We start from the raw sequence: 25,231 nt of genomic DNA on the forward strand, positions 1-25,231 counted from the left end.
TGAAAAGCAGATTTTTGTTAAATGTTTGAAACAGTTTTTTGTTGCTTTTGGAGGAGAATTCCCAAAGAACTTTATGCATTAATTTGGTTTCGATTTATTTACATTTATAGTTGTTTCTCTCTAGCATTTTATGTATTTATATATATATGTGTGTGTGTTTGTGTGTATATGAGTATAAAAATAATTAGGTTGTAAGCCTTCTTGGCTACTTTTCTAAGTAATCAGGTAGAGTGCATGTAGTAGCCACTGTGTTTGAAATATCCACGTAACTCATTGGTCATGCCCAAGTATTTATTTAGGGTTCACATCTAGTTTTTAAGTGATTGCCAATATAATTTGATACCATTGTGAAATTTTCTAAATTGTGGCTGTATATAAGAAGATCAGCCATTGTCTCTTGCTTACCCTCTACAAAAATCCTTGTAATTTATTCTCTCAAAACAAAGAAAGGAACTGTTCATTCAGCCAATAAAGCTGCATACAATTTTACTCTTTCAGGAATATACCTTGCTCCTCTATCATGTTTTCAGAGTAATAAACTGTGCAGCAACCCTTTGATGTAGGTAATAACATTTGACCTTGCAACAGAGTACGTTCCCTTGTGCAAATGAAGACAAACTAACGCATTGATGTCGTGGTGGTTTTTCATTTAAAAAAAACACACACAAAAAATTGGTGTGTAGGATAACACACCTACATACAATGTCTTCTTTTGGTAGAAGTCAGAAATGAGGATGGTTGTGTTGGGGGGATTGGGGTTGTCACCTTTGAAATAATATGGGAGTGAATTTGGTGCTGCCTTAAGAAGCTGTAAGTGGGAAAGAATCCATTCCATTCAGTGTATAAAGTGCTTTTAAAATCAATCTATTTCTAGAACCTAAATTGTCCTGGGACCAGCTCTTGATATAAAAATTCATAGAAACCTGTTTTTCTGAGTGTGGTAACTTCTTGCCATAGTGCTGTAGTGTTAGAATTCGCATTGGCCAGGTTGTTCTGTAAATTAAACAGTGACAGCTTCCCTCGGGGGAACAGCCAATGTATTTATGATGATGTGCTGATTACACAAAATACACTGCAAGCAGAAAACAGCTGCAGAGAACAAACCTCTTAAAAGAATACAATTACAAATAGCACCCTCAGTATTTCTAGTGGTGAGAGCAAAATACAGCATGCTAATGCAGCCTTCTAGTTTGCTTCCAAAGAAGAAAAGAGATCTACAGAGAAGAGGCTCAAGTATAGATGAATGCACACATAGTACCAATGTGGAGCAGCATATAATCCCCTTCTGAAGGTGAAGGACAAGAACACACCTCAGGCCTGCTTTTTGGTTGTCCTTGTTTCTTAAAATTCCTGTGACTGCACATCCAGCAGCACTGGCTGGTGAGGCATTGGGGCTCTCCGTCTTGTCGGCATTTCGACTGCTGGGGTTCATACCCTCTGTCCTGGTTAAAAGCCGAGATGTGGTGAGATGACTAATAAATAGTTTGTGCTACCAGCATGCCCATTGTGAGAGAGATTGTAGGAGATGCTATAGAAGGAAAAAAATTCCCTGTTTTAAAGCTGGCCTTTCTTCTGCTGCTAGTTAGTGCTTTGAGGGAACTTCTGGAAATTAATTTCAGTTGTTGTTTTGCACTAGACTGCAGCATTTTGTTTTTAAAAGGTTCCTGGTTTGTATGTGTAGGGCAAAGGCTTGTTACAGTGCAGTTCAGGGTCCAGTTCAGGATATGATAAAACTTGAAACAAAATAGTACTGGAAGATAGTGGAGGTGGGACTGTGATCATAAACTCAGGACGCAAACAGACTTCAGAAAAGAAAGAGGTCTTTTCTTTACCTGGAAGCAAAAGATGAGAAGTAACTGGAATTGCTTTGTGCAGTGTGGCTGTATGCAAGACATAAGTTGTGATAAGGACTGCTGTGGTGGGATTTTCTATGAAGGCTTGTTGAAAATGAGGAAAATGTGGCAATGGCAGCTCGCTCAGCTGCTAATGTCTCACTTTGGAGGGTTGCAAAAGAAAAAAACTCTCCAGAACTCCATAGCACATTCTTTTTATGCCTGAGATAATCTGTCACACTTAAATCTTTACAATTCAACATTCTACTTATGGCTATGCCATGTATGTATGTGGGAGAGTGCAAATACTGAGAATGCCCTTTCCATCCACTTTTTTAGAGTCATTATTAGATATGTATAATGCCTTTTAAAAGTCTGGAATTTCTTGTGTTTGGTGTCTTTATGTTCCAGGACCGTATCAATAAAACATCTTTCAAATACTGGCAAAATGTCTTCTGCTTAAAGAAATGTTGCTTTTTCGACATAGAGATCTGATTTTAAAACAGATGAAGTAACAGCATTGGCACTCTAATTTGAAAGGACTTTATTCACTTGCTTAAAAAGAAGTATTAGGCTTTCCACCTCTGGGTTGCTAGCATGTTCTAATAGACTGTTATTCATCTGTCTGTATTTTCTTTAAATTGTTTTTGAGCCTCCCTGTGTTGTCCTGCTCTGCTGACATGTATCCCATGTGGCAAGAGGGAGTTTTGTATAATCACCCTGCTTTAATCAATAGAATAATTGATAAACCAGATAAGATTTAAACTGATTACCTCCCCGAGTAGAACTCCCCGAGGGCCTTGGACTCTCTTAATTTTGACATGTATGTTGTGTACCCCGTGGATGAAGTGCAGTTTGAATTATCTGTTTTTATTTGCTTAATGACGGGGAGGGTGTTAAAGTCAAATGTTTAATTAACCCAGCAATGGGCTGCGCTGTCACTTACACACACATCCAGCTGATTGAGATATCTCACCGAGAATACTGAATAGGAATGATAATGTGGCACTGAGACGGAAGATTGCTTTTTCAATCCATTTGCTGGGTCACTGCTTTGAATGTCTTACTGGATGAAAGGCATTCAGCCTGGAAAAAAAAATTCAGCATTTAAGTACATTTTATTTTCCTGGCCCCTTTCCACCAAGAAGTTAACTAAAACAGATATGCTCTCTGTTTAATAAGCCATTCGTGTTGTAGCAAAAAAAGCTGCGACTACTGGATCTCAATAGGCAGTGATCTAGAGCTGTATAATTTCCTATAGGAACAAAATGTTTGCTAGCCCCAAGGTATCTGAAGGCAAGAATCTGTGTACATCTTTATCTTTCTTTCTTTGATTGCTTGACTACCCGCCCCATTTGATGGTCTCCATAACAGGTCCAACTCTTCTTCCTTGCCCAGCACAGTGAAATTTATGACAATATTTTGTAACTCCTTGCTCTAGTTCAAGAAAATGGTGTTTCAGAGTTAGAATTATTTTATAATAGTAGAACCTAACAGTGAGCTGTTAAATTTAAATGTTGCATGAGGGGCTGTTTTGTTACCACATTTAAATTTGGTCTAGCCAAATCAGGAGGACCCAGGGGTTTGTTTCTTGGGTGGCAGCTGTTAAAAGGCTGCAGTGCTTGCTAGCTAAATGTTATGTGTAGTGCCTAATATGTAACTTTCCATTCTTTTATTACAAGATTATAATGTATTTTTTTTGCTTGATGTGATTGAGGATTGGGACATGTTTAGACTCCCACCTTTTTTTTCTTTTTTGTATCAACAATGAGGTTTTTCAACACCACTGTATGAAAGCAAACACACTCTGTATTGGAAGTTAACTAAATTTGCCTCATAGTCCAGTGGTGAATGATCTTTCCTGTAATAAATGGAGCTTTGGATGCTGGAAAAAGCACCAAAGCCTGCCTGTGTGGACTAATTACTACTTTGAGGTACGTTGGAGAGGTGGAGCTGTGTCACCCAAACTGCTCCATGGTGACTCTATAGGTACTTTGAACCTGTTCCATATTGAAAACCAAGTAGTTTGGGCTGCAGGGTCATCTGGCTGACATTGTCTAAGACATAAAAATCTGTGTGCCTCCACATACAGTGGCATAGACAATATGATGTGAATTCACATCCGTCTAACACTGCAGTGAGATCAATGGGTAGCCATTTTTTTAAACTAGTGAGCTACTTTCATTCACTGTTTTGGGGAGAAATTGTGCCTAAAAAGTTAACATGATGTGGGACACAAAATTTAGGGTTGGTTCCCCCACGCTGTAATTTTTACTTTGGACAGACAACTTCGGCTTCATACCTTTGTTTTGTATCTCATTTTCCCTGTTCCTACAATGAAAAATAGGAAGGAAAAACGAACAAAAAAAGCATAAACAGTACAGTGGGATGAGCACAGTTTGGTTGATTTAGGTGTTTGGGAGTGAGAACGCCACAGGCTCTAAGGAAGGGATGTGATGAGAAGTGGAGGTCTTTTTGTCTGCTTGACAGGAAAGCTCAGAATGAGAGGTTTTGAAAAAAAGAGAGTTATAATGATAAGTGTAGGTGATGACCAGGGAGGAGAAGGGAAGGGGTTTTATAGTCAGACCAGCGAGATGGCATTGGTTCTTTGAGGAAAGTACTTATAAAAAGTTAGAAAATAATGCTTGAAGAAGGACATGAAATCTACAGCAAAACTAGACACTTTTACAACCCGTTTCTAGAAGCACTTGCAGCTCCTATGCAGGTGAAGCTGTAATAAATATTGCACAAAGAAAGTTAAACTGTATCTAGAGAATTTTAATAAATAAAAAGTTTTAAAAAATTCTCGCTGGATCTGTTGGCTCTTGCTAACTCTCGTTAGTACTAGAAATACGTTTTTGACATCTATTTTGAATGTTGGCTTATATTCCAAGCCTGTAAAAGCTGACTTTGTGCTTTCCCCCTACCTTACATGTAGGGGAAAGAAATCTAGAAAACGTCTTATTCCAGCATACAAAAGCACTGATAAAAGCCTACAGTTCATGAGCAGGGGAGGGAAGAATCCTGTGAACTGAGAATGAGAGCGTATGATTTCAAACTTTAGTACTTTAACGCCCTGGGATGAGTGTTGAAAATTAATTTTTGTGGAAGGAATGTAACAAAATGAAAGCAACAAAGAAGTGAAAGCCAAGCCTTGATTGTTTCTCTAAAAGGCTTCTGTTGCATGCAAAATCCTTCTTTCTGAAGTATGTGTGGCACAATTCTGCAGTCTGGCAGAGAAATTTAACCCCAGCTGAAACTGTTTAAAGAAGAATTTGAGCATGAATTTAAAAGATTGGAGAAATTGTAAATGTTGTCCTGAAGTATAAAAATGGAAGAATACTGTTTTGTTCAATGTGGGGAGCAGATATGCAAGGGTAAGTCACTAGAAGAGACAAGCCAAAGCACAGAGATAATAAGATTCAGAACAAGTCCTGACACCAGTCTTACATAAGTGGTCTAGTTGAATATTTGGAAGTATACCCATATTATGTGTATCATAAGGTTAATTGGATGTTTTCATCCATGCTTTTTCTGGAATATGTGCTTTCTGTTCCTTAAAAAGATGTAGATAGCTTTGAACTACTATAAAATCTCGGTGTACAAGATGTACTCTATAAAATCATGCACAGAAAGTGTTAGCTATAAAAGCATATGTGTACCTGTGAAGGTGCTGATCAATTTGTGCTATTTAGGAAAGAAAATTCTGAAACAGACCCAGCTGTGAGAAAATGCAAGTAATAAAATTCAGCTAGGGGTCCTTGAGGCTTCTTAAGCTCTAACCTTGTTATGAGGAATGGGGAAGTCGAACTGCCTAATGCAGATGTCTGTGAGTTACAAAAATAACCAGATGTCCTGATTAGCAGAAGCAAATGTTCTTCCCTTAATCCACATGAAATTATATTCAAAGGCTCTCCGGATGTAATGCGTGTGTAAATAAGGCACCAACAAACACTGGAATAGAAAGGGCCATTGGCCAACTAGCTTGCAAGGCTTGAAAGCTTGAATATTAAAAACAAATTTGCCACTGCCGACTGTCTTAAATTCACAGAACAGAAATGTTAAACAGGGCTGCTTCCCGGAAAACATAGAAAGGCTGTTCTCATTAGCCATATTTTCTCTCTTTCTCTATTTCTCTTGCTCTCATTTGAGAAATGTTTATGCAGTGAAACCAGCTTTTTGAAATTCCCCTAAATGACCTGTTCCCAGCATCTGTATTTCTGTTGTTTTTTTTTAACAACTAGATATGTGCTGTTTGAAATGCATCTGTTCGACAGATCTTTGATGTTTGTGCTGGCTTTTGGTGTTTTAACATTAAACTGAATTTACTGTTCTAATAATGCTGACTTCCCACACCATTACATTACCCTTTATAACCAACCAATAATTAATAAGTCAAATAACTTCATAAGAAGCTCTTCTTGCTGTTATGGAGGTCCATTTTCAAGTCTTAGTGCTTTGAAAATGTGTATTTTTCCAATCATTGATTTGAATGAAAAATAAAGAAAAATATGAAGGATCCATTCTACAGATGTGAAAACCAGAATCTTGTCCTGGTTTTGAACTGCAGAAAAGGTTGTTTAAACTTTTGTTACTGTCGACAGCATTAACATTGAGACAGACCGAATTAGGACTTGTGTGAACATGTACGTGTCTGGTTGGAGTGTTGTATTTTTCCATTTTCAGTGCTGTCAGAGCTCCAGTTTTAAGAATTTAGGTTATAGTAGATATTTGAGCTGCTTGGGCATGAATTTGAACTTCATTTAGTTAGGCACCATGTAAATGTTCTGGGTGGGGATGAAGTCCCTCTCATAGGATGTTTATAAATATATTGGAGGGGAAAAAAAGCCCGGATTCTGTGCAGCTAACAAGGTAATAGATACATAAACAGGATAGACATCTCATGCCAGTCTGCAAAGCAGACACTGAACCGGAAAGTCAGTTTAACTTATTCCCTTTCCTTTCTTGCTACTAGTCAGTGCAAGGCAGGCTGCAGTTTCTTTGCCCTCTCCTTCCATCATTCTAATGCTCGGCCTTAAACCCCTTGCAAAAGCACTGTTTAACTTTAAACTTGTAAGAGCTGGGAAACTTGTCTGTGTCTTCACTCCAGGCTGAAGTCACCCCCTTGTGCCTACACATTGCAATTTATGGTGTTCTCTAAAAGGATCTAATCTTGGTGAATGTTCAGAGCAGCAAATGCCAAGGAGGAATGGGGTCTGATACTTATCTCTGCATTTTCATTGCTGTGGATCTCCCTGTGTGTTACAGCTGTCATTTTTGTTTTATCTACCGAACAGCAGAGAATTGCCTTCAAACTTGCAGCTTTCATACTTGTTCTTCTCAAAGAGCATTAGCAGTGTTAAGGAGTGCTTTTATATATTGTAGTGACTAGCCAAATAAGCCTGAATTTGAATGTTTTGGGTCTCATGATAGGAGAAAAAGGAGATGCTATCCTTAAATGTTTTTAGTGGATCTTAGACACTTATTTTTTTTAACAGTAATACTGCTTCAGGCTGACACTGGCTATGCCAGGATTCATCCTTGCACTGTTTGAAATGGCTGAGATATTTATAAACTGACAGACAGCATTTATAAAATGAGGATGCTGACAGTCCCTTAACGATAACAATGGGCTCGGACTCATCTATCACTTACAAAGGTTATTGGAAAGGGAACATAAGGCTTCTATGTGCCTCTAGTCTTAGACTGGCACTTATTTCCACACATCTCTCTTCCTCTCTCTCTCTCTCTCTCTCTCTCTTTTTCTCTTGCCTCTGCCCCCCTCCACTTTTCAGTCCACTCTGGCTGACATGGTCATCAGGCAATTGCAGCTAATTTCTCCATAGCTTTACCCACTGATTCTGCAAGAAATTGGTGTGAATTAGAAGACAACTAACTTTGCAGCATCTTGGGGCAACACCCCCTTTCTCTCAAATTCCCCCTCCTAAACAAAAGGAACATCCTGACTTCTGGCAAACTGCTGGCTTGAATTGGGAGAGAAGAGCAGTGTGACAGACTTAACCTGGGGCTGGGTGGGGGTTAAACGGGCCTTCTGCTTCCTTTTTCTTTCATATAGCACCAGTCTGCAGGCAGAATGCTGATGTACCTACTTTATTCAGTGGCTCCCTCTTGACTGAGACAGTACCCTTCTGTCCTTGGTGAGGAGGACCAAGTGCAGCACAGGGACACTTCCAGGAACATGAAAAGGGATGTCTATTATTTTCAAGCTCTGATAAAATGCTGCACTCATTCAATGCACCTAGGAGCTTGAGGGTCAGGTTGTATCAACAGTTTGCACTGGAAAAGGGGAAATGCACTGTTTCACTGGTGTGTGCTAAAGCATCTGTTTTAATGTGGCAGCAGAAGTACTGAGACAGCTACGTGTGGTATCCAGTTTGCCCTTGAAACATTTACTCTACTGTAACTGTTTGCACACTGTGTTCCCACTGTATTATTTGCTTAGAGACCTAAAATACCCAAGTAGATTTTCTACATAGGGTTGGATCTGCTGATACCAGTAAAAGCACACCCTGCCCAGGCTTCTGTTCGAACTGATGTATACGCATGCAATGGCTGGAGCGAGACTTGATTGGCTTGAGGGGGTCTATTTATCAGGGAACTCGATTAAAATACAGACTGCACATGACATCAAATTTGTAATCATTTTTCCACAGCAAGCAAGCAAGCATTTTCTATATTGGATGCAGGTGTTTAAAGCAATAGTGTGTTTTAAGGGCCAGTGCAGCACAAATTCTGGCCTTTGGGATAAAGACAAGTGTTTTGCCTGCATAAACAATATATTATTTTTTTTCCCCTCCCCGAGGTCCACACACACCTAGTTTCCCTCAAGCTCATCATCTCTGTCAGGTTAATCAATAGGCACCGTATGGCAGAGGGTCAGTAATCAGTGTCATCGTGCCTTTAAATCGTGTTGAAAATTTGCTTAAAGCCTGGGCCAATTAACATCGAGATGATGAATGGATGGGTAGATGGGAAGAGCCTGGCGCTCAGGGGCTTTGTGAGAAGGAGATGCTCAGCTGTTGAGCAGCAGACACCAGCGAATAAAATCAGCCATTCATGTGAGCTCAGTCCACCCACTCTTAATGATAATGTCAATCTAGCAAAATATATACACATTGGAGTTGTCATGAGTTCATAAATCAAAGGAGTTTGTCAAAGGCATTCAGATTAACGAGGCAGCAGCAATAACAAGTCAAATTTGCATAGAGAATTGCCCGAATCTCAGTAAATTATGATCCTGTTTTTCATTTGATTATTTGCTAATGTCTCAAGAGGGAGAATGATTATATTAGCATGCAAAATCTACTCCAGAAGTAGAAATCCGAGGTATAGCAGACCAGCACACGATGACAATTAATCAGTTTCTGCATACTAGCATAAATGCACAAGGCCCAGAAATGAACTCCTTTTTTATTATTATTTCTCCTTGCTACTGATCCAAATGGTTCAGCTTGACAGAGACTTTATATTGCTTTAACAGTGTTCTGAATTGTGCCTGCAGGCAAGACATAGTTATGCAGCTATAACCAACCTATCCATCTGCCAACCAGATTGGAATTCTCCTATCCAAGGCTTCCATTAACCCCCACTGACAGCTCCAAACAGGATTAAGAATTTGAAAGCATAAAAAATAGTTGTGCTCTTCGCATAGGCACACGCTTCTCCCCCACCCCCACCTCCACAGACTTGGAAGAAAGGCTGCGTCTGTACTCTTTTATAATTAGTGCAGGGCAGAACAGCATCAAAGAAAGCCTCCCCCAGTTGGCAGGGGTTTGATTTCCACCACGACGAGCGAGGCGGTACTAAAGGTAGCTCTACCCAATTGGTAGTCCCTGGGAGTGCATTTCTCTGTGTATTATATCTCATTCCCAGCAGTGTTTTGCTGGGCTGTGTACACAAAATACTGCATGTCATCTCCCATCAAATGCTTCAGTCTGGGGATTTTGTATGCATTGTAGCATGTTGTGTTTAGTGGTGGAGGAGGCTTCATGGGGAGAGTTAAATAGTAATAATTTTGTAGTGGTCTTTAAGACAACCTGCCATGGAGTTATATTCTGTTAATTACAGGCTGAAGTTTTAAATGCAAATCAGATTTAAAAGGATCTCATTACAGGCAGTAGCCATTTTAGGAAAAATGAGCAATGGAAGGCAGAGCCCCTTTGCAGGAATCTCCTGCTAGAAAGAAATTTTGAAGATTACGAGAACTATGAGCTTGAGTTTCCTGGCTTCTCTTCCCAGTGCTTCCACTGTCATTGTGTGACCTTGGGCAAATAAAAAAAATTATTTTACCTGTCTGTGGAAAGAGGGGATGCTTTGGAGACTTCAGCATCTTATCTTGCCTGTATTTGTTCAAAAGGAGAGACCCCTGCATGTAAGCACACTTTTGGCCAGCCTGGCTTTCATCTATGGAGAAAGGCTTGCCTGCGGGATTAAAAAATCTTCCCTGATGGAAGGGGGTTTGAATGGCTTTTCAGCTTTCACTCACCTACTACGTATCAAGTACAGTCACCGCAGATCTTTAATATTCCCAGTGAGTACACCCAACTTACCGTCTGGATACCAAATGCTTCTTTCCAGGTCTGTGCCCGGGACATGCGTTTCAGTAACCACGAGAGGGTGCTCAGAGCGGTTCCTCCCTTTGTCTGCCTCTCCTGTGGCCAAGAGCATCGCTGAAGTCCTGCTGAAGCAAACCTTATTCTGACCTCGCACATGTTTATCCCTCCTCCCACCTTGTTCAGCAAGGAGAAATATATAGATGTACCGTTTCAGTCGATTACGTTATGCTCTTCCCATGGCCATGGCTAAGTGTTGCCCTGTCAAGTGAAATTCACTTCCATGCAGCTACAGTTAGTCCTGAAATATGCGGGGTCCTGTACCTGCACCTGGATTGATAGGTTTCCTATTCCTGAGAAATGAGCGGGAGTTATAAACATCTGTGCTTTTTCTTAAGTGTAATGCTTTCCAGTCATTCTGTCTTCACCAAGCGTAACTTACTTGCCGACAAAAGTGCATGAGCAGCGCTCCTCTTTAATAGTCTGCTATCGGAGCTGCTGTGTTGGTGCTGTAGAATGGTGAGACGCCAAGCTGTGAACCACCATATGCACTTGGCAGTCTTTGTCTGGTCTTTGTTCAGCCAACCTCTTAGCCTTGCCACCTATAAAGATAATGAATGCAAAATGGTCCTCTGCTTGCTCTTAAAATTAGATGCTCAGCTTAAAGAAAAAGTAGGTAACTTGATGCTTTGCAGTAACTAGGAATTTCAAAATAAGGGCTGACAGTTCACCAGCAGTTCCTGCTTTTTGATGTTTTCTGAGGGAGGATCCTTAGTGGTTTTGAAAGGCAAGATTTCACTGTCGTAGAGAGATTATTTGGAAGCGGAAATTGTTCTGGCAGTTTTTGTAGGGAAGCGGGTGAGTGTTGAAAACGCATCCAGACGTAGTAAACAACCCCTTCAGCTCCCCAACACAACAAAATACATTTCCTGGAAATGTATAGTAACTCACCTCAGGTTCTCATGTTTTCCACTCTTGGTCTTTTCTTTCCAAAGCACAAAAATTAAAATACTGACTTCAATTAACCACTTATGAAACTGAGTTTCATGAGCAGAAAAGAACAGCTTTAATGTCTGACCTTCCTTTTTTTTATGTATGTGATTCTAACTTCTATGGTTTTACAATCACAGTCCTTTCTAAGCTAGATTTAATGTAATAGCTTGGTCCTGACTGAGATCTCATACGAAAACTTTTAAAAGCTGACCTCTTACAGCAATTTGTCAGGCCTGTTTAGGATTGATTTCCATTATAAAACCCTGGTTACAGCATCCCGCATGACATGGTGCCTTGTGAGTTCTATATCTTGTTTTAAAAAAAAAAATAATTCGAAATCACTAGTAGGTCTGCAAACCTTGATTTACTCCTGACCAGTTTATGACATCCCAAGTGGGGTTTTATTGTTGTGTTCCTCTCCCCCCACCCCTTATCTACCATTTCTCAGCAAACAGCTTCTACTCCTGCCCTGTGTCCTGGCTGCACCTTTCCTTCCCCTTCCCCAGACCAGTGGCCTGTGCTGCCCAGAGGGTGCCTGATCACGCAGCACTGCAGTGGGCACGCGGTGCTCTGCTCTGCTGATGGCTTCCTGCAGCCTGTGTGCTCACTGCTGGCCCTGCACTGCCACGCTGGCTGTTCGCAGGGCCCAGCTCCTCCTTTGCCAACAGATGCCACTTCTGTCTCCTGAGGTGCTGGGCTGGAAGCTGTCTCTGTGAGAAGCCAGGCAGAGCCGTGCTCAGCGAAGGACAGGTTATTTGGGGGACAGGTACAGAATGCAAACTTCTGCCATAATAAGCACACTCCTGAGCTTGTCTGCAAGTAACTGGAAAACCACCCTTTTCCTGGCAGAGCTTTCCCTAGGCAGTTTTTCTGTATCTCTCTAAAACCTGTTTAGTTTCTCACTGCTGAATGCATGGGAATGTGGCCTGAGGCTATGAATACTGTGGTGATCAAACTGATTTTAGATGTGTGTGTGGGATTCCCCCAAAGCTGGCTGTCATTACTCTGTCAATGCAGTGGCTGAACCTGTGCAAAGGAATGTTGTCTTCCAGAGTAGCTGACTTTGGCAGTAAGGTCGGGATTCTCCCCACCTATCCAACAGTTTCTAACCAAACCTTTGCAACCGACTGTGCACATCCTAAGATAACTATAGTTTGTCTTTACTCTAAACCAAGTGATAATTGGTTTTAATCATGATGTTAGCAGGGCATAAGTTTCCTGGCTATGTTCCTTACTCATGCTGGAAAACCCCTTGTATTTCTTGTCCACTGTCTCCTGTCTTACTGATGTTCTTTTTTTGGAGGTGTCAGCTTACATTTTGGAGCATCAGTATTTCTAGAAGTTGTAAATGTATGTAGAGTCAGAGGGCAGGAGTGAAAACCATAGCTGTATTATCATACACTACCTACACCATATTTGGGGTTTTTTTGGAAGGATCTCCTGACAACCTCTTTTACAATAATTTAGCTCTATCATGATTTCTCTATGATTTTTGGCAACCAGGCAGACTCACTGCAATTAATAATGGTTGGGCAGATTAAAAACATGGGGCACAGAGAACAAAGCTGCACCCACTAACAACCTTTTGCTTTCAACAGGGTCCACTGTTTTAAGTCATTATTCTGGGGTGCTGAGGAGCACTGGTGTTGCCATGCTGATTCAGCCGTCGTTTCAGCTTTTCAAAGTAGCTGTTATTAGAAGTTTAAGAGTAAATCCCTAAAGCACAGGCTTCTTCAACAGATACCTGCACAGTGGTGTGTTTCTGTATTGAGGAGGAGAAATTCTTTCTCTGCCATAACAAGCTGTTTGGCATAAAAGTACAAGTTAGCCTCCGGTATGTGAATGTGTAAAATACTACAGCCTGTGTAGTAAAAATGTTTTGTTTCTTTTCTTGTTGCAGAGTAATATTAGGGATAAGAACTGAATTAAAGCTTACTTTCTTTCACAGAATTCCTCTGAGAGAGAAGACTGTAATAATGATGAGCCCCCTAGGAAGATCATTCCTGAGAAGAATTCACTTAGACAGGTATGTGATCAGTCTCTTTAAAAATGCAATAAAACTTTCTAGGTATTTGAATCCTTAAATGCTCCTGGAAGCTGAAGTCTGGCTTGTGCTCATGGAAATCCTTTTTTTTCTTCTTTGAAGTCTAAACAAGTCACATTGTACCCAGGAAAATCAGACACAGAGATTTAGCTTTCAGGGGAGTTTGATGACTTTTTACAAAGAAATATATATACTGCAGTGTAGTTCAGTCAGCTGTGACTCTCTGTTTGGTGTTCATCAAGACCTCTTCAGCCTTTTCTTCTGTAATCATTCCTGTCTTGTTTATAGTATATTTTGCCTTGCCTCAGATTAAAAGCCTCAAAATGTTCTACAACAATTAAGCTTTTTATTGCCCTTGAAAGTAAATTTTCTTGGAGGTGATATCCAGGTTAATAACCTGAAAAATGACCTGTTCTTGTTTCTTTTACTTTCATATAAATGACTAATAGGTAAAAAGGAGAAAGGAAACATCTCTTTGCATGTTATATATGGTAAAGAAAATTTCTTACCAATTCAAAAGAAACCCTTTTTTTAATCCCCATGGCCAACAAAGGGAGTATGGTATATGCTTTCCGGGGAATTTAAGTTGGATTTAGTGATTTCTGATCCATTTTCACCTTGCTCTTTCTCTCCACTGCAAACTTCAGGCAGCAGAAACAAAATCATGTCCATGCCTTAGCTGTCTGAGGTTCCTGCCTGGTGTATCAAAATAAAATCATTGGTGAATGTGACTTAAATGACTACCCCAGGCCATACATTCCAACAGCTGAGGAATTGTCACATTTCCTTCTGCATCTCAGCCACAGGAGCAGCAGTCTCAGGCAGAGGAGTAGGGTGGTACTGTACTGCCCCACATCCGCTATTTCAAAGAGAAGTTGTGGGTCAGAACCATAGTAAAGGAAGAAGTATCCTTTTGATATAGCGTGCTCATGCTCAGAGTTGTTGGGTTTGGATGGGTTTGTTTTGTTTTCTTTTTTAATAATGTATTGTGTTAGGAGTGTTCGATTTTGTGGGAGTAGGTGCCATGGACTACGTGTGGCTACGACAGGTCCATCTAACAGATGTAGTCCATGTAAGTCTTTCAGACAAGAGGCAATATGCTGGCACAATAACTGAGGTCCCATATATAGCTGAGAAAGATTACCTTGCAGAATGAAACTTAAAATGTTTATGGCATTCAACAACAAATGACAGGTGGAGGAAGAGGGGAGAGCTACTAGGTCCTTATTGTGTATTCCCAGGATAACCAACAAGGTTCCCAGCATAACAGAAAATCAGGGTTTTTTTCATCTTTGGGTTATATTATTGATGGCAAATCCTCAGTTTCAGCAGGAAAAGATTCATAGTAAGAGGTGTTAATTCAAAAGGAACCTGAATTATTTGTTTTGTTTGTCTTCTTATTGCACTGAGTCCTTCCTCATGATTGTTGATTGAGGAGACAGATATTCACAAGCTGTATTATACAGATGAGAAAGGTACAGTTTCTTGAGTTGGATTTCCCTTCCATTATTTTGCAATCTGCAGAAGTTTTCTTGGTGTCCAGGGAAAGTTGTCTTTGCCCATAGGACCACAATTCATCGTAAACAAGGTGACTAGATATCAGGAATACACCTAAAAACTACTTGTAGTGTCCCAGTATTTCATATTGGAACTAATTTATGTGGACATGTTTTATGTTGAAGATGGTTAGCTGTGTTTCACAATATTGAGATGTTGTATCAGTCTCCATCTTTGTTTCCAGTCTTTACAGTAACAGATGCAGGACAAAATCCTTGGGTCTTCTGATTGCTATCTGGGACCTTTTGTGTTGAGAACAGTCTTTGTAGATAAGTTCAAGATGTAGTCTTAGTCTTAAAGCAGGTGCCCTCTTGTCTATATTATAGGAGATGATTGTCCACAATTTTGTGCTTGTTGGAGAAGAAATTTTTGGTTCTTTACATAGCATAAATAAAGCTGTCTGAGCATTTTGAAAGCTCAGATTGTTCCTCTTCTCTATTAGCAGTGGACAGAAGCAGTGGGGAGCTTTTTAACTCTTGCTCTAGAAATCAGACACATATGAAGCCGTGTGCCCAAACTCTCATAATCAATGAGTGATTCCTACAGGAAGGTATGCAGAGTGACTACTCTGCTTTAAATCTATCTCTACTTTGTAGAACCAAAAAGATCTGACCAGCAAATGCTGTCAAAGCAGTAATACAAAAAACATGCTTTCCACCTTAGTGGAAAGATGCTAACTTGGTAAATATTGAGTGTAGTTTCATCTTTTCTGTTCCTCCTTTAAGACTCTCTTAGTATTTCATTATTGGAGAACATGGACCTACATGCACAAAGGAATTGAGTGTATGTGGGTCGAAGAGAAGTCTATTTACTTAAATGGTCTTTCCAGAGAAAGTATCCACATATTTAGTACTTTTTGATTAGTCTTAGAAAATGAATGAGATGGATTAGACCACTGCAGGGGAAGTATGATGTCTTGACATGTTCCACTGATAACAAGTTTAAGTAAAGGTGCATTTCCTTTTCTTACCTTGTCTGCAGTGGTGTTATGCATCCTTAGCCATAAATGTTTTCTCCAGTGGGTTTGTGGAACAGATATATCAGAAGGTGGAGATAATGAGGTGTAGTGGTTACTTAAGCATCTGAAGTTGTATGCAGGGGCTGAAGACACCCACTGCTCAGTGCTATGGAACTCTTACTATGAGAAATATAATTTTGCTATTGATCAAAATGTTTTTTAGAGAAGATGTCTTCAGAAGTCTCAACAAGTGGAGGGTGTCCTTGGATGGCTGAAAGTGGAAGGCAAAGCCACTGTTGGATGCATGAGGGGGCAGCAAGGCAGAAGAGACATGGATATTAGCACTGGGAAACAGAAAAGGGCAATGAACTTGACACTCTTATCTGGAACAGTGAAAAGATCTAAGTTACAACAGACTTTGGAATATGGATGCAAATGTTCAGTTCTTACTGAGTGCTTGATCTGACAAATTTAAATTTTGAAGGGGTAAACTGAAAATCATAGTATGAAAACACACTGGAAAAAAACAATGACAAGTGGCAAAAGTTTTTGGCAACTTTATTTAAGCTAACAAACGAATTTTCACACTGCAAAGTTATAAATTAATTTTAATAGGCTGATCCAGATGGTCCATTTGGAAAATGGATAGCTTGATCTGTTGAAAATTAAACTAAATTTATCTCTCTCATACTTCAAACTGAAGTAAGCGTGAGAAGAGTGCCCATTAAGTCCAGCTCATACAGATGGACCAGCAGGTCACACATGGGACTAATCTGATTCATTTTAAAAATAAATGCATGAGTTATTGAATCAGGTTCCTGTTTCAAGCCCTGCGTGTGAGCACGCGTGTGTGTGTGTGTGTGTGTGTGTGTGTGTGCCGCCCTTTCAAAGGGACTCGCAAATGCTTCAGTGCCTTTTTAACCTGTGTGTTTCCATTTTAATTCAACTTCCTTGCCAGAAAACATAATTAGTTTTCAGTGCCTATCATTTAGCGTTAGACCCAAACACTAGATTGATTAGGTCAGACATTTGTTATTTTAAGGGCTATGTCTCCATCCTTCATTTATGAAGAACATGAGCTCAATAGTCTTGGGTAGAGAGACGGGCTTTAGAAACTGAGAAGGGGAAGCTCTCTGGGGGCCCCTCCAGCCTTTTAGCTTCTGGGTGTTTTTAACAGAGCCATGAATGCAGATTTGTAAATTTATTGCAGTGCCATCTGGGTTTTTTTTTGTTGGTTTTTTTTTTCAGGCACCGTATTATTGTTGGCTCGTATGTGTCTATTGTGGTGGTCACTCCCCGGGAGCTTGCCCTCACAGTCCTAAGGAAAGTGATGAATAGTGGGGGTCAACATGAATAGGTCACAGGGCAGCTGTCCAGGGCTGCCCTGAACTTGATTACCCCACTGGTTTTTAAAGAAGACGGGCACAATGCAGGTTGTTTAAAACTCTCCCTGCCTTCTCTTCGTTGCAGCGATAATGAAGTGCCTTTTGCTGCTGTGGTTCATCTATGGGCAAAGGTGCCTTGTGGGGAAAAGCTGGCAGCAGCAAGGCTGCTGCACTGTACCTCCTGCAAACCTCACATTGGACTCTGCTATCTTTCTGCAAGCTTCCAGATGGAAGACCGGGGGAAAAAAACCCTGTCTGTTACCCCATTCAGACAAGCCCCTTAGCGTTTTCAAGAATTTTCGCTCTTACTGTTTTGGCACAAAATATTACCTCAATTCACTCGTACAGATTTGAGATAATTTTCTAAAATTACATGTAGTACCTAAAACATGCTGTAGGCACTATTTCAGAGTTAAAATGGGCACAGTCTGATCTTAAGAGTTTAAAGCCAATACTCAAGAAAACTGTGAGAAGCAGAGTGGATGAAGAAGGTAGAGCAAAGGAAAAACAAAGAGTAGCAATTGTCAACCTTTTACTTTGAGCTGGCAGCCTCATCCGACTGCTTAGGGCTTCTGACCAGGCATACCTCTCCTCTGCAAAAGTATTTCTGATGTGCAAAGTTGAGGCCCTCTTTTTAACGGGTGAGGAAGGTTGCATGCTGTGGAGGGAGTGAGCGTCCCTCCCTCAGGGGAAGATACTGCAGTTCAAATTTACCTTCTGTTGGAGAGTTGGCCAAGGCAGGGCAGACCTGGTCTACAAAGCTGTCCTGGTTACCTCACCTTTTACGTGAGTAACGCTTGCTAGTAAGGAGTTGCTGGTTGAAAAGCCCCCTGAAATTGCTAGAAGTACACCCTTAGTCCTACTTGCAAGATTCTTTTTCTTTTGACCTTTTTTTCTCTTTATTCTCAAAACAACAACCAAAAAATAATTTCCAGCCCTTTGTGACACTTAATGCATGTTAAAAAGCTGGCCAAAGCAGGATGTGCCAGAGTCTAAGTTACAATGGGAATGCTGCCTTGTGGTGGAAAGGCCACTGGGCTCTTTCAGCATTAGTGCTAATAGGAATCTGTCACCCCACTGCATTGCTGCATTCCTCTGTAATTGAGTAAATTGCAAGTGTTGTCTGCTCCCCTCTGCCCTTTGTGTCCATGTCCACTTACCATCCGAAGAACGTGGGCAGTGATAAATAAAGTGCTGAACAGGGCTCTCAGCTCTTTGAAAGCAGCGTGTTGCCAGCCCCCTAGTTATATTTCTTTAAGTGTTTATGTTTTTCTGTATTCCTTCTCTTGTGTGGCTGGAACCCTGGGGATCGAAAGCCATGAGAGAGGCCAAGAAGCTAACAAAAGTAGCTGTCCCCTTGTTAGCGTGTTCCTTTCTTCTTTAAAAAACAAGATGAAAACCATCTGGCTCAGGGCATTACATTTTCCTCCCCCATGCACCTCTATAGATGAAGAGTTTCACCTGCAGTGAGGGTTTACATTGATTAGGGAGGGAGCAGTAATTCAAGCCTCCATCCACTTCAGTGGTACTTTGCAGTCTTTAAAGGTGCTGACCCATTGAGTTAAACTGTCAAGGGAGGATAAAAAAGGATCTTCATCCCAGGAGGTAACAGCTGCCAGGTTTTCAACACCTTGCACGCTGCTGGAAAAATGTCACAAATTGTCAATGGAAAGAAAAATCACTTGGCTGCCATCTTCCCTTAATGATGTGCCTTATAAAATGAAAGATTTAAGGGTTTAAAAATCAGCAAGTAGCTGTCAGGAAAAAGAAAAAATCCTGAGGGATTTTGAACAATGGGCCCAACAAGATGTGTCCTGAAAGACTGCGAATAATGCATCCGAGTTGGATAACCGGATCTGATTGGGATGACCATGGTTGTGTCTGCACAGTGGGACAAGAGGGAAGTGAAAGCAGTGGCACAGAAGTCTAACATTACCATGCCTATATTTAAAAAAAAAAAAAAAAAGGTAGAAAAAGAAGCCTGATTCATAAGCCAGTGAACTGGGAGAAGACATACTGTATTTCTGCTCTTTTGAGGACAATTTGTTTTCAAGCAGCTACCAGATGGCTAAATACCACGACATTTCCTTTTTCTTTTTTTTCCCTTCTTTTCTTTAACAAGAGATCTAGTTCTCCTCGTTCTTTGTTTTTGTTTGTTTTAATGCTTTTACATCGCTGAACAACCCCGTGGTGTTGGGCATTGTGACATACTCCTTTTTGTGTTTCCCCCCCTTGTGCCTTGATGGATGAGGAAAAAAAGATCTTCAGCTTTAATGTAATTTCAGATAACAAGCAGACTGGAGTAAGGCTTTTTGTTTGTATTGTTTTAGGTTTTTCGTTTTAGGGGCCTTTTTCTCCCCCTGTTTGTTTTAGGTAAGTCATTTTAATTGTACTGGGTAATTAGAAGGTACACATAGCCAAGGGAGCTTTGTTATGGTAATTGCTCAAGAAAACCCACTCCCCAACTACCATTGCCATGTGTTGAGACACGTCTTCCCTCTAGTGGCAATATTAAGGTCTCTGGCTTTCACAGTCGGCAAGGTGTAATTGCAATATGACAAACTGTGCTTTAGGGAAAATCCCGTACATGATTTAGTTTTTTGTTTGGCTGGTCTTTATTTTGCCTTATGACTTTCTGTGGAGACTATCCTTCCCAAGGCTGGGCTAGGGATAAAAAAAATTTCATCTTAGGAAAATAGTCAAGGCGAATCCTGGGTAATGTCTTACAGCTTGACTTAATTCTACTCTTCTTTTTAATTACCTGTTTATAAAAACGTTTTTAAATTTGTTGAGATTACTTAATTCTTTCAGAAGAAGCACCTCATTTGAAATAAATAAATAAATTGCATTTATTTTAAATAGTCCATGTGAAAGACCTTTAAAGGGTAATTAATGCAAGTCTCTTAAGACTCTAAGTAAGATGAAAGCGATCTTTCCAAATCTGCTGGAGTGATTTGTTTATATAACTTCCCACTTCTGCTGAATTCTTCTGAGTCTAATAACTTTTTTTCTAACCGTTTGGCAATTTGTGCTTAGCTACAAAAGCCCTTGTTCAAAAAGAACAGTTTAATAATCTTTTCCCTGAAAATGACTTGAAGGGAGGGTATGGGTTTTGTCTTTTTGCTGTGTTTTTATTAGTGTTATCTTTCTCTGATAAATCATGTAATTACTAACTATTGGGGGGGGAATCTTATTGAACTCCTGGGTTGCAGCTTCTATTAAAAAGTGGAGCTTTGTTCAGGGACTGGGGATTCTCAGAATGAATGGCCAAAGAAATGGATTTCAGTTGGCAGAAAAGCTGCACACACACAGAGTTCTGCCTGGGGTTCGAGTCTTCTGGTTGGCACTCAGCGTTCATCCAGAGCTGCGCAGATGAGAGTGGAAACGTTTATGTGTTTGTGTCAAAGAGCAGGATCATACTTTCTTTAAAAAGAAAAATGTAACCAAAGACACTTACAGAATGAGATCAGATACAGCTCTATCTTTAGTGAACCATAGTCTAGCGCCTCTGTGGCATTTTAAGCCTTTGGCTGAGAGTGAATACAGCTTTGTGGTTCCCCTGCTTCTGACATGATTTGGTGCTCCCATATATTTGTAGGTTTCTTTTTTTTTTTTTTTCATTAGAGCTTGTTTGGCTATAGGGCTGCTTAACACTGTTCTCAAACGGCTTTTGCAAGGTTAAAGGAATGCAGCTTGGTAACAAGTTTGTGTCATTTTAAATATATACCTCCCAGTAAATAAGGAGGAGTCTTGCAATCAATCCCTTTTAGTGTGTTATATGTTTCACCTGACAACTAAACCCTCTATTGATTAACCATTACTTTGTTAGATAATCTCGTGTCATTGAAGCCACTGTAAAAATTAAACTCTTTAAAATGTTTTACCCTAGCAGCAGTGTGAAAATTGAAAACTTGTTCAGAATTACAGCCAGCTTCCACAAAGAGGGTAGTTTTCAACAAACTGGTTTATGTTTGCATGCTTTATATGCAATATAAAAACATATTAAAGCACTCCAACACAAAGCTATCTGCCTGTGGTGTTGAACCAGGCTACCATTTCAGACTACTTTTCCTTGATGAAGAAACCTCTTATTTTGATGAAAGGTGAGGAGAAACTTGAACAGTTTTGGTGCGGATTAGATGAGATATGTAAAAGGGTCAAGCTTTAAAGGTGAGCTGCAGAATTTTAGTTTTCTGAGACTTAGTTCTGGCTTTGATTTTCCTGCTTTTCTTCCAGGTTGATCAATGTTCCCATGGGCATTGGAACAAATGAAAGGAGGTACTCTGATGTTGCAGTGTAGCATGAGACACCATCAAATGTTTCACCTAACATGAAGGGCTCTGTATTATTACTTGATGATATGACATTTATTCTGCTATCAGAATTCACTATTCTATTAACTAGGTCTATTCAGTGCTAACTATTATGTGCAAACACAAGTATGACAATATCAGACCAAATCTCCACGTCCAGCTGTAATTTTGTGTCTTGCAGTAGCCAGTAACTGCTGCCTACAGAGAAACATTAGGAGACTATCATACAGTACTGCCTTCACAATATATTCTACCAGCTTCTTATGACTTGGCTTCATGAACCAGATGCAGTTTCTTTGTAACACTGTCAATACATTTCCATTGAGACCTATTAAATAGAGTGACATTACCTCTTTTTCCCCTGGACTTCAAGGGAGAACTAGGTTTTGTTCTGCATTTTGCTTTCAACCCTTTAAAACATATTGTAGAATATGTGCGTGAATCTTCTTTACCCTCTTTATTCATCCCACAAGGCTAATAATGCATTCTTCTGTGAGAATGTGAAAATAACAGAAGAACTTGGTAACTTTGCAGAGATAGTAATTTATGTTGAACTGTAGATCACTTTATGTTTTATTCTCAAATCTGCATCCTTATGTGTTGAATCCATGATAAATACTCCCTTTAATGTTCTCTTTTTCCCCATAACTTCTATTGAGAAGCTAAGAGCTGCTGGAGGACTTAATGATTATTTGGTCCGTGTATAGATCCTTATGTGATAAAATTACTGTGTAAAAGTTGGTTCTCATAGGAAAAGCACATTCTTCTCTCCTTCTGTGGCTGAAAAGGTTGGTAAGGAGGAACTGAAGTATCATTGGCATCTTGTCAACTGCAGAGGGATATTGGTAGCATGGGAATGCCCGGGTCAGTCAGACTCATCCACTGCCAACTCCAGCACTGTCAGTGGAAGATGCTGTTGAAGGAGAGCAAACAAGTCTGGTCTCTTTTGGTATTCTACTGCCCTCCTGCTCCTGCAGCATCTAGCACTGTTGCTCTTGGGATGACTGATATCTGTGCTGAGTACTCTGTGGTCCTGCTGTCCATGAGTTTGTTTAGTCCCTTTTTCCACTTGCTGATGATGTTTCTCTGCACGATGTCCTGGAGCAGCAAGCCTCCTGTGTGAAGAAATGTTTCATTTTATCTGCTTTAAATTTGTACTATACTAATTTCATCAAATATCACTAGTCCTGGTGGTGTGGGATTTAATGAAGAAGTTACACTGGAAGTTCAGTTATTTCTCACTGAGATGTAATGTGTGGATGAAAGTAATAAAAATTAAGCAATACACTGGAATAATTATTTGTGTCTGCATTCTGACATGCACATAACTTTTGAATAGTGCATAGTGAGCTTCCTTCATTCTCAGAAAGTGCTAGTGTCTTTAAATTTAGCATTTTAGTATTTCACGATGTGCATTTGGATTGTCTACTCTTTCCCATTTGTAAGTGTGAGAGAAAGCCTGTCGTAAGCCCAGCTTTTAAAAAGCTGGCCTGCTACCAAGGTTTGTGCATACCTGTCTTGAGAGGAAAAAGACTGACAAGATCTGAGTTCATGGTTCAGTTCACGGAGCTACAGGCTTCCTTGTTGCTTTCAGTAAATGCTTTTGTGGCTGAGCTTTTGATCTGCAAAGTGGAGTTAGTAGTAACTTTATTAAGTCAGGGCTCCTCATAAAATTTACAGTATGTAGCAGATGTGTTGTGCATAAATACTGTGACTGGAATTTTAGGGGTTAAACTGCAAATGAAAAAAATCACAGACTGATGATAAATGGGTTAAATTACACAAATACAAATACTGAGAAAAGAATCTTATCAACTCTTCGTGGTTTTTCCTCTTCACAATCTCGTTGAATTTAACTAGTACCATGCCTGTAAAATAAAGTTTGCATGGTATTGTCTGAATGTCAATGCAAAGCAGATGGTGTCAACTTTTTATTTATCAGCTGCTACATCTAAGCCCCAATTTATAATAGTTTATGCCTTTCTGGTCTTTCTTCTGAGGAGAAAGTTCTGTGCATTCCAGAGCAATGGTTTTATGATCTTGGCAAATATTTGTAAGAGGCTAAGTTGAGTCTGTCAGACTTCTGTTTGCTTGTAGCCTAATCCAGTTTGAATCTGAACCTCCCCTGCTGAAAGATGCACTCTGTTCATCTGCACGGCGCCTTGAAAGAATTCATGTGTTTGAATTTTTCAGTTTCTCTTTCTGGATCCAGAGACAGAAATTGCTCACTTGCTGCTAGTCACAGCAGATATCAATGTTGTGACATGTAAAGAGATCTCATGAGCCAGGATATTCTGCATTCCTCTCTGTCACCAGTTAGAGAGCTCACCAAGAAGTAAAATATGAACTTCTAAAGGAATGGAGAAGATAGGGCTTCTGGGTTCCTTTTTGTTTCTATTTCATGGTGAACTTTAAAGGGGCTCTGTAAATAGGTAAGGTGGAAACGACTGTGATTTCCTGAATTTCCCCAAGTGTCTCTACTGTGCTGGACCAGTACAGATCCACCACAGCCAGTACACAGAGTTCCCATGGTGGGCAGTAAGGAGTGTTTCATGAGGATCATAAGAACTTAGGTGAATGTTATAAACTTGATTGTGAACACTCAGTTCCCATCAGTTGGTGCTTACCATCCCCCTAGGCTGGGCACTACTGGGAACACTGGCTTTGTGGACGTATCTCCTATCACTCAGCATAACCCCCTTTTAATCTCTTTGCATTCTTGCATTTGAGATCTTTTGCCATGTGTTCTTCTGCCATTTTTTCTGTTGCTGCTGTCTGCATCTTCCACAGAGTCAGGCCTCTGGCAGAGGGGCAAAAGGATGAGGTCGTTTACTCGTGCTTGGTGCTGAGGGAATCTGGCTCTGGTGATGTAGCTTTGGAGAAGAGAGAGAGGTTTAGGAGTCCTTAACATGGCAGTGTTGTCCGCAGGTTTTGTAACCTGTAGCAGATTTGGTGTTGAATTAGTTTTAAATCAAACAAATAGAAATCTGTAGCGAGCCCTGAAAGAAAGATCTTGAGAGATTGCTAGTGACTATTACAGGGAGAGAACTGACAGGCAGTTCACTACAAGTCTTTGTGCGTCTTCCCCTTAAGGCAATCTTAAAAATATAATGAGTGTTGGTACGTTTTACTTAGTGCTCTTGGAAATGTCGTTGTAACAAGTTTAATTTCATTTTTTCAGCATGTTTCTTGGGTTTTCCCCACACAACTCTTTGAGGTAGCAATATCATCTCTGTGGTCCACTTACTACTCTTGCAACAAAGCAAGTTTGTGCTTGCTTTTGAGCTGCCACTTTTGCATGGGAGCATTTTTCTTTAAGTGATGGCACATGCTGGAGGGTTAATCCCATACTGAAGCTCTTAGGTGTTACTGTATTCCTCCTCCTACTAAAAAATGTGAACTTAATCAATTAGTAATTAAAAAGGTGTTGAAGGGACGGGGAAGAGAGAACCTCCATTAGAAATTCCTGAGTTCTTCAGGCATATTGGTTTAAATGGCCAAATCAACCAAAATATAATTTTAAACCCACTTCATAAGTATTGTTCATACACTTCCCTTTGAAATGGGAGAGGCTAT

The 25,231-nt window shown here is 40.2% G+C and overlaps 1 protein-coding gene across 6 annotated transcripts in view; it reads left to right on the forward strand.

Moving 5' to 3' along the window:
- BTRC (beta-transducin repeat containing E3 ubiquitin protein ligase) overlaps positions 1 to 25,231 on the forward strand; it is a 122,206-nt gene that overhangs the window by 35,053 nt on the left and 61,922 nt on the right. For all 6 annotated transcript variants that reach the window (XM_051799987.1, XM_051799984.1, XM_051799983.1 and 3 more), the window contains one exon: positions 13,347 to 13,424. In XM_051799987.1, the coding sequence (XP_051655947.1) occupies positions 13,347 to 13,424 (78 nt within the window). The remainder of the gene's footprint in view (positions 1 to 13,346; positions 13,425 to 25,231) is intronic.

Source organism: Manacus candei, unplaced genomic scaffold, assembly GCF_025592945.1.
Source record: "Manacus candei isolate 608988 ecotype Guabito, Panama unplaced genomic scaffold, ASM2559294v1 h1tg000050l, whole genome shotgun sequence".
Lineage (NCBI taxonomy): Eukaryota > Metazoa > Chordata > Aves > Passeriformes > Pipridae > Manacus > Manacus candei.